This window comes from Caretta caretta, chromosome 5, assembly GCF_965140235.1.
Source record: "Caretta caretta isolate rCarCar2 chromosome 5, rCarCar1.hap1, whole genome shotgun sequence".
Classification (NCBI taxonomy): Eukaryota; Metazoa; Chordata; order Testudines; family Cheloniidae; genus Caretta; species Caretta caretta.
The window spans coordinates 90249859-90263808 of record NC_134210.1 but is presented as its reverse complement, the minus strand read 5'-3'; the positions used below and the strand labels follow the sequence as shown (position 1 = coordinate 90263808).

Sequence of the window (13950 nt, the reverse complement as noted above, 5' to 3'; positions counted from 1 at the left end):
TTCTCCTCATCTCTATGAGTGTGAAGTTTCAGAAAGAAAGTCAGCAAATAAATTGCCTGGTTAATGTTAAAATTGGAGACCACCTTTATTAAGAACTTTGGGTGAGGGTGGAGGTAAACATTATCCTTACGGAAAACTGTATAGGGAGGCTCTGGTACCAGAGTTCAACTCACCCACTTTCCTCAAAGGTAATCACAGTCAAAAAGTCCACATTTACAGAGAGGTAGAGAAAGGGAGCAAGTTGCAAGAGGTTCAGAAGTGGCCCCATTAATTTTGGGAACACCAAAATCAGATCCCATAGGGGAATAGGATCTTTCACCTAAGAGTATAATCTGTCCAAACCCTTTAGAAATCTGATGGTGATAGGGTTGGAAAAAAAGATCTATTATCTACCAAGGGGTGGAAAGCTGAGATAGCTTCCAGAGGTACTCTGATAGAGCTAACTGATAGACTTTGATGTTTTAGGTGTAAAAGACCACCCAATACATGACTGATAAGAGCTTACTTGGAGGGAACATTTTTGTCGGGACCGGATGAAAAAACATTTCTATTAGCCAGATAAGTACCCCTTCTTGAAGCTTTATACTATTCAGAAGTACTTTCTGTATGTTCTTAGAGCAAGCCCTTTCCAATGGTGTTAACCATGAAGCATCCACTCTGTCAAATGGAGTGCTTGTAGGCTGGGGTGAAGCAGATGCCAATGGCCCTGGGTAATCATGCATAGATCCAACGGGAGAGATAATGGAGGTCTGACTGACAAGATTGGCAGGGTTGAGTACCAGTGTTGCTGAGGCCATGCTGGCGCTATAAGTATGAGGTGAGCCCGGTCATTGACAAGACTCTGAGCAGTAATGGAATCAGAGGTAAGGCATATAAAAGTAATTCTTCCAGGATAGCAGGAATGTGTCTGTCAATGAACCTGGATTGTAAACATTACTGATGGCATTTTCCGTTGGCCTGTGTTGCAAATAGGTCCACCTGGGGTGTCCCTCACAGCTGGTACATGAATCTGGCCATGTCTGGAGACAGTGAACTCTGATGGTGATTAGGGAAGAACCTGCTCAGCTGATCTGCCAACAAATTCTGCGCTCCTGGAAGGTAAGCAGCTCTGAAGTGAACCAAATTGGCTATGCAAAAGTCCCACAGGTGAATCACCTTCTGGCACAGCTGTGTCAAATGCATCCCTCCCCCTACATGGTTTCATAAAATATAATTACTGTGCTGTCTGTTATTACTAGCAGATTTTTTCCCCTTGATATGCAAAAGGAAGGCTGAACAGACTAGATGAGCAGCTCACAACTCTGACATTTATGAGAGTCTCTTCAGTTCTTGGGAAGACCACAGACCTTGAGTCTACAGTGACCCATGTGTACCCCACACCCAAGGGTGATGCATCTGTGATTAAAGTGAGCACTGGTTGTAAGGAAACGACGAAAACCCTGTAACAGAGTCTTTGGTGGTTCCTCTCTCCCTCAGGGTGTGGGGAAACCTGACCCCACCCAGTTATCAACTCTGGGTGATAGCAACACCAGCCCACTTTCCTACTATTCCCAAGGGGGGTTCTGCCCTTTGTAGGGCTCCTTAAGTCTCTCTGGCTGGGGGATCAAAATGGAAGTCACAAACTCTCCACGCTTTCAAGGAGACTCCCTGAGGTTCCAGAAAGCAGGGGTGGGGAAGGGGGGAGGGTATCTACAGTGCTGCCAACAATCCAGTCCCAAGATAATAGGTTGAGGAAATCACTTTGTCTGGGTTTCTGTGGCAGGCTCAGCCTGTGTGTCTTACCATAGGTGGTCTGCTGTACTTTCCTCAGGGTCGGGATGAAAGTCTCCTGCCTAGGAGTTCCCTTTGCAACGTCAGGCATTACTCCTGCAGTCTAGTGCTTAGGGTAGTCTTGCTCCTTTCCCCCTGCTTACTGAAGTTTCTTCCTGTTTAAAGCCCTCCTCCCAATCATGCATGATTGACAGGACTGGATAGGTGGGGCTAGCCCAACCAGCAAAGCCTCTCTGCTCTCTTCCTCATACCTGGGGGCCTATACTCTGTCACAGACCTTCACCCAAACTTTCAGAGAGTGTATTCACCAGTTCAGAGATGACAAAACTAACACCAGTACTTGAGCTACTTAGGACATACATTGAAGCCAGCCAGCCTTGCAACTTCCTGAGGTGTAGTGTGGTGTGCTGCACTACACAGGTACATACTGCCGTGTACCCCAGGAATCTGAGGCATCTGTGAACTGTGGTGAGAGGATTTGCTTTTAGCTCCAGAACTAACCCCCAGTGTTTCAAAGCTTGATTTTGGCAGAAAAGCCTTGGCCTTCGTAGAGTCTAAGACTGCTCCAATAAATTCAATTATCTGTAGTGGTTTCAGGATTGATTTGTCCCAATGAACTGGAAGCTCGGTGTATTGAATGCAGATAGGCTGATGGACAGAACAGTACTTGACCTTTGGACTTGCCTCTCACCAGCCAGTTTTCCTGATCTGGAAACAGATGGACACCTGATTTTCAAAGATACCCTACCACCATGGCCATGCACTTTGCGAAAACATGAGGAGCAGCTGACAGACTGAATAGAACCACTGTGAATTGGTAATGGGTTCCATTCGCCACGAATCTGAGAAATGTCCAGTGGTTGTGGCATATTGCCACATGGAAGTAAGCACCTGTTAAGTCGAGGGCACCATACCAGTCCTCTTGTTTCAGGGAGGGAATCATGGAAGCGAAGGTGACCATATGAAATTTTATCTTCTTCAGGAATCTGTTTAATTCTCCTGTATACAAAATAGGCCTGAGACAATCTTTCGCTTTGGGAATAAGAAAGTAGAGGGAATAGAAGCTCTTCCCCTGAAGCACAAAAGGACTTCCTCTGTGGCTTCTGCTTCAAGGAGGGATTAGACTTCCTGCTGAAGGACAGTTTCATGAGAGTGGTTCCTGAAGAGACATGGAAGGAAGACAGAAATAAAACTGGAAGGAACATCCCAGATCAACCATGCTTAAGAACCACTTATCTGATGTTATGTGAGACCAAGTACTTAGGAAGCGAAATAAGCAACTGGAAAACAAAAAGGGTAGAAACAGACAGAACTGTGGGAACTGGTAAACTATCCTTATCAGCCCATCAAAATGCCTGTTTGGACGAAGCGGCTGGATGAGATGAACCTGCTGATGCAGAAGAGGGTGGTGGTGGTGGTCACCTCCTTTTAACCTCTGCCTTTCTTTTTTGGTGGGTTCAGGGATCCCCATGCTTTCAGGGAGACTCTGAGGATCACAGAACAAAGCCCTAATGCCTATAGGACTGCTGAGAACAATACTTCTTTCTTTTCATTGCCAGTGCATAGATTCCAGGCAATTTTAGCATTGTCCTGCGCTCTTTTAGGCTATGAAGTCTATTGTCTGTCTTGTCTGAAAATAAGGAAGGACTTTAGAATGGTAGATCTTGGATGGTCTGCTGAACCTCTGCAGGAAGACTGCAGCCATCACTACTTTCTTATAGTTATACTAGATGCCATGGTGCGAGTTGCTGAACCTGCCACATCCAAGCTGTCCTGGTCACCAGCTTGTCCTCCTCTACCATCATATTGAATTCCTGCTTGCAGTCATCCAGTAACCTGTCCTTAAATTTCATCATGTTCTCCCAGAGAGTATCATAGTGACTTCAGAGCACCTGTTGGTTTTCAATTCTGAGTTTCAGACTTCATAGAATAAAGTTTACAGGCAAACAAGTCCAGCCTTTGACTTTTTTCCTTTAGGAGTCAACACCTGGTACCATGCATCTTCCGCTCATTAGCTGCTGCCACTACTAAGGAGCCCAGGAGAGGACAAGAATACGGATGTTCAAACCCATTAGAAGCCATGTAGAACTTCTCTTCTTCCCTTCCTCCCACAGCAAAATGGGCAGAGAGGGACTGCCAGAGTGCATTAACCAGCTCCAGAATGGCTTAATTAGTCACTAGAGCCACTCTGAAAGGTGCTGCCAAAGCCAGAATGTCCATCAACTTGTGAGATTTCTCGCAGACCTCTTCTGCCTGAATGTCCATAACAGAGACCACCATTCTCAGTAGACTTTGGTGAACCATGTAAACCTCTGATGCTGCTGAGTCGCTTACCACCTCCATAGCCTCATCTGATGGGGAGGAAGAGGTAGCGCCTGCACTGTGTCTTGCAGTGGGAGAACTTCCCAAGCGACTTCTAGCTACTCAGTACCAGGCCCGGTCCCAGTCCTCGAAGAATGTTGCCTGTGGGGCCAATACTCTTGGTGCGCCCTCGAGGAAACCGACTGAGGCAGGTAAGAGGAAGCCCTAGCAGGAGGAGGGACACCCCATGGTGTCCAGAAAAGGACCTATCCTTGTCCAGGCCATTGCCCCTTCAGAGAATGACACTGCTGCGACTGCTGCAAGACATATGGCTCCCAAGTCTCTGGCAGAGGATATGTGCCCTGCCTACATTGAGACACAAAAGACTGCACCTCTGAGTCTGAGGAAGACAACTCTCAGTCCTCTGATAACAGTGGAGCAGAGCCCCATTGGAACCAGAGATAGGTAGCCAGAGCTCAGGGATGGCAGTACAAGGATACCATAGTTGGCTTGCCTCTTGATTGCACCAGCTTCTGATGTAGTAATGGTATTGTATGCTCCTGAAGAGACAGTAGGAACCACTGGTACTGGTTGGAAACCTTCCTGCACAACCAGAGACACCAAGAGGTTAAGCAGTTCTCTCATGGCTGCATAAACCTCTGGTGTCATTGATGCTTGTCTTGATTCCTGACCCTGATGTCTTTCTATGGGTACGTCAGAGGTTGGACTCGAGAGACATGACACAGGTTCTAGGGTTGACTATCTTAGATGAGGAGTCCTCTAGGAAGCACTCTTCAGAGTCTTTCCCAGAGTCCTTGTCTCTAGCTGACTTCAGTACAGACGATCTTGCCAAACAGGGTACTAAGTCTCTCAAGGGCCAGTCTCTCTTTTTTTGGCACCAGAGATAGAGAGTGAGGTGCTGTAGACATCTCCAATGGAGCACTCCATATCAAAATGCAGTACTCAGAGTCCATTTAAAAAGCAAGGTCTCCAATGGTGGGCCATTAGGAGACACTTGAACCTGGCTGCTCTATCCTTCTTAGAACCAAGCGTGGATCTCTTACAGATGGACACTTGTCAGTAATGTTGGACTCCTCCAAGCATTTTAGACAGCTGGGGTGTGGGTCAATGACAGGCAGGACTTAAACCCCAGAAAGCAAGGCATGGTTCTGATACCAGACCCAGTACCAAAATTTGAATTTGATTTAAAAAAAAACAAAAACATAAAAACTGAAGCTTAATATTAACACTTATCTATACTAGATTTTACTTAACTACTAACTTCTAAGAAAAAATTGGCTATATACAAGGAGCAAGGGAAGAACTTGCTATAGCAAGACTGAAAGCACTCCAACAACAATCACTGGGAGTAAGAAGCAACTGAGGGTGATCACTGCACCTTTTGTACCTGCAAGCAGTGGCAGACAAGGGTTGCTCAAGCTGCCCCAACGAGTACCACTGAGGGAAAAAGATCAACAACTGTGCGTGAGGGGGTACACACACCTACAGTGGAATGGACATGTAAAAATACTCGAAGAAGAGAGAAGAATTTTAAAATGTTAAAAGACACGATACCTCCAGGTGTGTGATTATAGTATCATATATGCCACATTTCAGAGTGTCCATGCCTCAGGTTCACTTTCATAATACAAGATATGTGCATATGACATACCTATACATCCTGAAATGTATTGCTTTCATAAAGGGGTTCTATTACTATTTCTTTGTTAATGGACGCCTTTAATCATGTCAAGTAACCAGGTGCCAAATCATTATAAATTTCTAAATACATTGGGTAGAATTGGTGCACTATATAATAGAATATTTCTAAAAAAAATCTAAACTGATTATAGGGTAACTGTAGGGAACCAGAGGGTAAAGAGCCACCCTTGCAGCCTCAGTGGGCGGGGCCAGGCCAAGGTTCCGCCAATCCCTGGAAGGGGAAGGGTAGGACAGGAAGTACAAAGGGCAGGGCCCTCTGCCCTGTGAGGAGAGCACCAGGGAGGGAGACAGACACAGGCTGCTCCCTCGTGATCCTGCTGCTGACCCAGGCAAAGCCCTGGTCAAGGAGGAGCCTGACGGGGAGGAAGGCCTGTGGCAACCAGGGCTGCCAGCCGCTGAATACCCAGAGGACCTGGAGGGGCCTGACGGCAGCCTGGGCCACCGTGAGTCCGATACCAAGGGGGAGCGGGAGTGGCCCGCAGCGGAATACCTGGAGGAGATGGAGGGACCGGAGCGACCCGCCTGAGAGACTGGATAGGAAGTAGCCCAGGGGCCAAACTATACTGTGGGGTGGGTGTGTTTGGCCAGCGGGCACGGAGAGCCCCGCTGACCCAGGGGCAGGACTTCCAGCCCAGGGCCCCGGCAGTGGTGGGAGGCGAAACGCAGTGGAGTTGGGTGGGCCTGCGTTCCCCTACCCTGGTGCCCCCCTGCCTGAGGGGCACGCTACTGACTCCGACCGGCGCCTCCCTGCCTGAGGGGCGCACTACTGACTCCGACCGGCACACCTTCCCCGCTAATTCCCCAATGCCCGGAAGGTGTGGCTGAGGCCTGCCACGGAGACCATAGCTCTCCATCGCCCCTAGGGGCTCGGAGGACCGACCGACACCTGTCACAGTAACAAATGTTTTAAATTAATAACTTTTTGCTCATGATTTTTCATGAAAAAACAAGTAAATGAGTATTCCCACAATGCATTAATCCATAAGGACATAGTTTAGCAATTTAAACATTGCCTTTTAAATACTTTAACTACATGGAGCCCTAGATACAAATCCAGATAGATTTGAATCTGTCCCCAGAAAGGAAATTTTTCTATAATTCCAAAGGGAGAAGTGGGTACTCAGCACCTCTGACAATCAGGGCCTGTTTCTGTTCATCTTCTTATGATCTATGGATGAAGCTTTTGATGCCAAGGCATCATGTTCTGTGAAGTTTTTAATTTTAACATATTTTATTAGAGTAGGAATCTGTCATGGTGTTCTGCACAAAAATTTCTCCTCTTTCCACTACTGTTATGTAGCTACATGACAGCTACTCTCCCCCATGGAAGTTGCTGGATTTCGATGATGCTGTATATGAGAGAAGTATTTGGTGATCCCTCAGCAGAAAAGATGTAATGTATTAATTGTGGTACATACCAGAAATGAATCTTTTATGATACTCACTACATGTTCCAGTGAGCTTGTTTGAGTGGAAATCAACCTTTCAAAAAGATGCAGTGTTGCTTTTTCAAGGCTAGGCAGATGACGAAGCCACAAGCTTAGGATAGCTGATTCAGAGAGGGCAATCTTCTTCCTGAGTTAATGGGAAAATATTGTTTTCTACAAACTGAGCCATGAAGTGAATAAATATTTAAAAGATTGCATATCAATGCAAAATTATCAATCCACATATACATACTTATGCACTTTCTCCTAAAATTGTATATCTAATTATTACCTACCTTTTACAGATGGGAAAACTGAGATACTAGCCCCTGGTCTACACTACGGGGTTAGATCGAATTTAGCTGCGTTAGGTTGATTTAAAAATGACTGCGTCCACACAACCAACCCCATTCCGTCAACCTAAAGGGCTCTTAAAATTGAATTCTGTAGTCCTCCCTGACGAGGGGCATAGCGCTAAAATCGACCTTGCTGGGTTGAATTTGGGGTAGTGCGGATGCAAATCGACAGCATTGGCCTCTGGGACGTTATCCCAGAGTGCTCCATTATGACTGCTCTGGACAACACTTTCAACTCCGATGCACTAGCCAGGTACACAGGAAAAGCCCCGGGAACTTTTTGAATTTCATTTCCTGTTTGGTCAGTGTGGCGAACTCAGCAGCACAGGTGACCACGCAGTCCCCCCAGAATCGCAAACAAGCTCCAGCATGGACCAAAAGGGAGACATTGGATCTAATTGCTGTAGGGGGAGAAGCATCTGTGCAGGCCGAACTCCAATCAAAAAGAAGAAATGCAAATATATATGCCAAAATCTCAGAGGGCATGTTGGAGAGAGGCTACAACAGGGACACACAGCAGTGCCGCATGGAAGTTAAGGACTCAGGCAAGCCTACCAAAAGACAAAGTAGGCAAACAGTCGCTCCGGGTCAGAGCCCCATACATGCCGCTTCTGTGATCAGCTGCATGGCATTCTAGGGGGGACCCTACCACTATCCGACTACTGTCTGTGGACACCTGCAAGGGGGGAGTCTCACGCCACAGGGAAGAGGATTGTGTGGACGAGGAGGAGGAGAATGCGCAGCAGGCAAGCGGTGAATCCGTTCTCCCTGGCAGCCAGGACCTTTTCATCACCCTGGAGCCAATACCCTCCCAAGGCGGGATCCCCAACCCTGAAGCTGGAGAAGGCACCTCTGGTGAGTGCACATTTGTAACTACAGCACAGGGTTTAAAAGCAATAGTGTTCAATGTTTGATTAGCCCTGAAGAATTGGGATGCATTCACGGCCAGTACAGCTACTGGAAAAGTCTGATCACATGTCAGGGGATGGAGCGGAAATCCTCCAGGGACATCTCCTTGAAGCTCTCCTGGAGCTGAAAGCCATGAAAGCCTTTTGCAGAGGGTTTCTGGGGAGGGCTGCCTTATTTCATCCTCCACGGTAGGACATTTTATCACGCCAAGCCAGTAGCAAGTATTCTGGAATCATTGCAGCACAAAAGCATGGCAGTGAATGGTCCTGGCTTTTGGTCGCATTCAAGCAACATTCGGTCAATATCTTTCTGTGTTAGCCTCAGTAGAGTGACACCATTCATCGTCACCTGGTTGAAATAGGGGAATTTTTGTAAGGGAACAGTAAACGGACCCCATTCATGCTGGGCTGTTTGCGCTTGGCTAAAAGGGATCAACCAGAAAACAGCCATGTGGCGGGGTGGGGGGGGTGGGGGGAGGAGTGAAGGAATCATCCCAGAGAATAGCCACACGGCGGGGGGAGGGGAGAAGGTATCATCCCAGAGACTAGCCACGCGGAGGGGTGGGAGGTGGTGTGTGTGCTGCACATCTACCCGAAAACTACAGCCCCTCCTTTTAAATGTGAAACCCAACCAGCATTGCTTGCTATGGGAAAGGATGGCGTTGCAGTTTGAAACCATTCCCACATGTTATGAAGGCATAAGAAGCCAACCCCGTGTAACAAAAGGCTTACCATGGCTGCCTGGAAACCGAATTCTGTTGCCCAGCCGTTTGTGATGTGTCACCCTACTGGCAGGCGTTCAATATAAAAGGCAAAACACGATCTTGTACCTAAAGCACATGTGCTGTCTGCTGTGAATTGCTTGATTCACTGTGAGTCTCCCTTTTGTTCTCAGAAATGTATCATCTTAAAATTTTACTCTCCCTTTTTATCTCCCCCCAGGTGCAAACGTTTCTACGCTCCCCCTATTATCTCTGTCCCTGCAGTTATTGCAGATTAGAAGGCGAAAAAAATGCACTCGCGAGGACATGTTTGCCGAGCTCATGCAGTCCTCCTGCACGGATAGGGCACAGTTTATTGCATGGAGGCGTGCAGTGGCAGAGGCCAGGAAAGAATCAAGTGAGCGCGAAGAGTGGAGGCAGGACGCAATGCTGAGGCTAATGGGGGAGCAAACGGACATGATGAAGCATCTGTTGGAGCTGCAGGAAAGCCAACAAGAGCACAGACCCTCCCTGCATCCACTGTATAACCGCATGCCTTCCTCCCCAAGTTCCATATCTGCCTCACCCAGACGCCCAAGAACGCGGGGGGGAGACTCCAGGCAGGCAGCCAGCCACTCCACTCCACTCCAGAGGATGGCCCAAGCAACAGAAGGCTGTCATTCAAACAGTTTGATTGTTCGTGTGACTACAATAAACAATGTGGCCTTGTCCTTCCCTCCTCTCCCACCCCACCCGGGCTACTTTGTCTGACCTAATTTTTAGTGTAGACATACCCTAAGAGATTAAGTGATTTCTCCCAAAGCCAAACAGCAGGTAAGTAGGAGTGCAGGAATTAGAACTAAGCCGCCACTGGCTCTTTAGTCCTCTATTCATGCTGCTTCTTAAAATGTGACTACAGGCTTAATAGAAAAGTTGAGAATTTATACTGTCTAATAGTAATTGCCTATCAACTGATTTATAGAAGTTCAGTTAAGTGAACCTCACAGCATATCTTGCAAGTCAACAAATCCATGCTCTGTCAACTCATGAAAAGACTAGCTTTCTACTATAACTCAGCTAAAATACGTTATTATATAATTAGAAAATAAGATACCAAGAAAGCATAGGTTTGCAGTGGGACAACACCATAACGTGGGTATACTATGCATGAGGCAAAAAGCAGAGCACAGCAACCACCCAAGAAGAGGAAACATCCCACCACAACACACACTGGAATATGTTTACAGCTATTATAAAACTGGCATTAGGTTAGTTTCAGATTAAAATTTTTAATACAACAAAAATTGCATATCTTAATGTAACACCCAATTATGCAGAATTAAACAGAACTAAGGTTAGGATCTGTCCTCTGGTGTCCATGCCTTATCATGGGACAGCTTGCGTGCTCTAACGATCCCCAGAGTCTGTGTTGGTGGGGGCTTTTTGCTCCTGGTAGGTTCTACCAGGCTTGACTGGTCTGTGAGGGAGGGGCCAGACAAAACATACCCTGGTCCTCCAGGTTGGGGGTTAGGCACAGGGCTAACAACCTTGTCCCGTAAAAAAAATGTTACGGAAACAGCAACAGAGAAATCTACCATCACTGTGTGTGATGGCCTTCAGGAGTCAATGACCCATATGACTGCCAGTGGTGAAAGCCAAAAGGAAGCCACTGGCATGAAGACTGAAGTGCTCAACACCAAGACAAAAACCAAGGGTTTTTGGAACATACGGACAATGTATGAAACAGGGAAGCTAGCTCAGATCACAGCAGAGATGAGACGCTACAGCTCACACATGCTGGGTGTCAAAGAGAGCAGATGGATGGGATCAGGAAGACTAACAACAGCCTTGGGAGAAACTTTGCTGTTTTCTGGATGGGATGATGGACAACACCATGAGGGTGTTGCCATCCTTTTGAAGAAGGGAGTGGAGCATTCCCTGCTTTAATGGAAATCCATCAGCAGCAGACTTATGAGATCCAGACTGAAAGGGAAATATAATAAGATCCTGATTCAGTGCTCTGCCCTGACAAATGACAGTGATGAGGAAGTAAAGGACAAATTCTACTTTTAACTCCGCCTGTAGTGTGAGAGAGTACCACACCACAACCTAACTATTGTCATGGGAGACCTGAATGCCAAGGTCAGTAAGGACAACACAAACAACAACAGAGCAATGGGAAGACATGGGTGTGGCACCATGAATGAAAATGGAGAAAGGCTTGTTGATTTTTGTAATATGAATGACCTAGTCATTGGCGGAACCCTATTTGAACATCGGGAAATTCACAAGCTGACATGGTGTTCTCCAAATGACAGAGATAAGAACCAGACTGACTATGATCAATGGCAAATGGCGACGCTCACTGACAGATGTGAAAGTGAGAAGGGGTGCAGATGCTGGTAGCAACCACCACCTTGTGACAGCCTCCATCAAGCTAAAACTGAGAAGTGTGGGTCCACCAAACAAGGGACAGACATTATGATACTGACAAGCTGAAGTCCCTTGAAATACAGAAAGCCTTTGTTCTGCAGTTAAAGAACAGGTTTCAAGCACTTGCAGACCTTGATGAAGAGGAGGGGAATGCAGGATTCTGATAGTGGTTGAAAACTTGTATAATTTCTGTTCACAACTGTTGTCTACATAGCTGCTTCACATAAGATTTTACATCTCCAGATAGAGGAAAACAGCAAAAATAATTAACACATGTGCAGTACTTTACATTTTCAAAATACTGTTTAACCATTAAATTAATGTGTATATATTATATGCACTGTACTACAACGTCTTGGCTCAGCAGGGTGAATTAAGAAGAGTGTCAGATTAGATTAACATTAATTTTATATTGTTTTTTGTGGTTTGATATGTATTATTTCAAGCTTTCTTTCTGATTTTAAATCAGAAAATGACAAGTGAAAAATGGACACTTCTTTGTATTTTTGAAAAAGGATAAATGCAAAGTCCACACAGAGAAACTTTAACTCATAGGCAGGAAAATATTTCTTATACTGGGAGCAAACTGTCCTCTCTGTCCTTGTGCCAGAGGAACTTGGGCATGCTTCACAGGGGACACCACTGGGTTCTCTGGTAGGTTACTAGTCATACTACTTTTCTAGCATTTACTAATAACTAATTAAAGGAGCAGTCTTCTTGGATATCCAGAAAGAAGCCAAGTAAGGCTCATAACTTGAGGTCAGAGGCTGTAAAGGGCAGACAGACAGAGGTGAAGAATAGGGAGATAAATAATGAAAGGTGACTGAAGTAGAAAAATGTAATTAAGTCCCTCTGAAGGTTACAAGAACCTCAATAGAAGACCAAGAGCCCACCATACAAAGAATAATGAGCTCAACACATCTATGCATAGGAATACCCTCACAAGTACTTTCAGAGGCCCTCAATGAATAAAGTGGCCAACAACAATACAAACGGAATTCCTTTAGCTTGTTGTGATAAACAATCACTGGAAAAGGTAAAACACAGGTCAGAGTATTAGATTCAGAAAAATCCTCTGATCACAGAAAAACCCTCTATCACCACAGAAAATGTTCAGACTCACATTAAGGAGCGACAAAAATATTTGTAATGATTTATTGCCTGTTGACTCAAGTGATATTGACTCAGTTTGGACAGTCTATCCTAGGGCAGTTGTCCTAGGAAAGCTTCCAGAATTTTTACCACTACTTGTGGAAAGTGCTGATCTGAAGCCACAGGAAACAGACAAGTCAAAGACAACCCATTCCTTTTGGATTTTCAGATAAAGTTTCACTAAAACAAAGAGACTTCATTAGTTTCTGATGGAGTATTTATCTAGTAGCACATGTACAACGATAAATTAAAAATTGCTGCCCTGATATCATCTACCAATGCAATGTTTTATTTTGCTGTTACTGGAGCCGTTCGGGGAAACACTGATTTCTGGTCTTCTTCAGCAATCTCATCTGAACTTCGCAGACATAATGATGATGGGCTCCAGAAGAACTAGCGTCCAGCCCTCCTTAGCTAAAATTATTTTTGGGGCCAGCTTAGGGACTTCGAAGAGATGGGAAAAAGGTGGATGCATGGGGGAGAAAAGGTTCCCAGAGGATCATTTAAATATGAGGAATTCACTGTTTCCAAAAATGTCTTTTTAAAGCTATATAGCTGCCGAAAGCAGGAATTTCAGAGGGAGGGGGATTTTTTTTTGTTTTGTTGGCTTTAAAAAAAAAACAAAAACAAACACAAAAACCTCAGTCTGAGGATTAGTTCAGAAAACATGATATCTAGAGTAACAGCCACATTTTCTTCTACTACTATTATGGTAGATCGTGCCAAACTATCTCAACCTTAGAATATGGACACAGTTTAATACAGACACACAGTATGAGGACAGGTGAGCAAAAAGTTTCAAATTTATGAGATGGACTCCAGCAAAGACTTCTGTGCATTGTGAAGGAAACACCCTTTTCACTCCAGAAAACCTAGGTGAAGGATATTGTAATCATTCTTATGTCTAGAACTTCATATTTTAGTTGATAGAATCTCTGTTTCACTGAACGACCCTCTTGCTTAAGCTACTGCCCAGTCCACACTCTTAGAGGATCCACCTACCATATGAACATACATCACACATATATTGTTTTAACATATAAATTATAAGGACTCTTATTTGGGGTCACAAAGACAGCCCTCTCTCCACTCAAAAATTTTATCAGAGAAATGATCCAAGATATCTGGTCTCTTGAGATGCTGAAAGGAGAAAGAGCTATAAGGCAGGGTTGTGATGAGC

At 45.4% G+C, this 13950-nt stretch overlaps 1 protein-coding gene and 1 long non-coding RNA gene across 8 annotated transcripts in view; one reads left to right on the top strand and one right to left on the bottom strand.

Annotated features, from left to right (window-relative positions):
* The window catches only part of FANCC (FA complementation group C), a 151623-nt gene that overhangs the window by 53209 nt on the left and 84464 nt on the right, over positions 1 to 13950 (bottom strand). For 6 of the 7 annotated variants that reach the window (XM_048850183.1, XM_075128652.1, XM_048850185.2 and 3 more), the window contains one exon: positions 7212 to 7368. In XM_048850183.1, the coding sequence (XP_048706140.1) occupies positions 7212 to 7368 (157 nt within the window). The remainder of the gene's footprint in view (positions 1 to 7211; positions 7369 to 13950) is intronic. The other variant, XM_075128651.1, reaches the window with a different exon arrangement.
* On the top strand, positions 435 to 13036 carry LOC125636677 (uncharacterized). Its single transcript, XR_007356681.2, has 2 exons — positions 435 to 1098; positions 9427 to 13036. It is a non-coding gene; the product is annotated as an uncharacterized LOC125636677 (long non-coding RNA).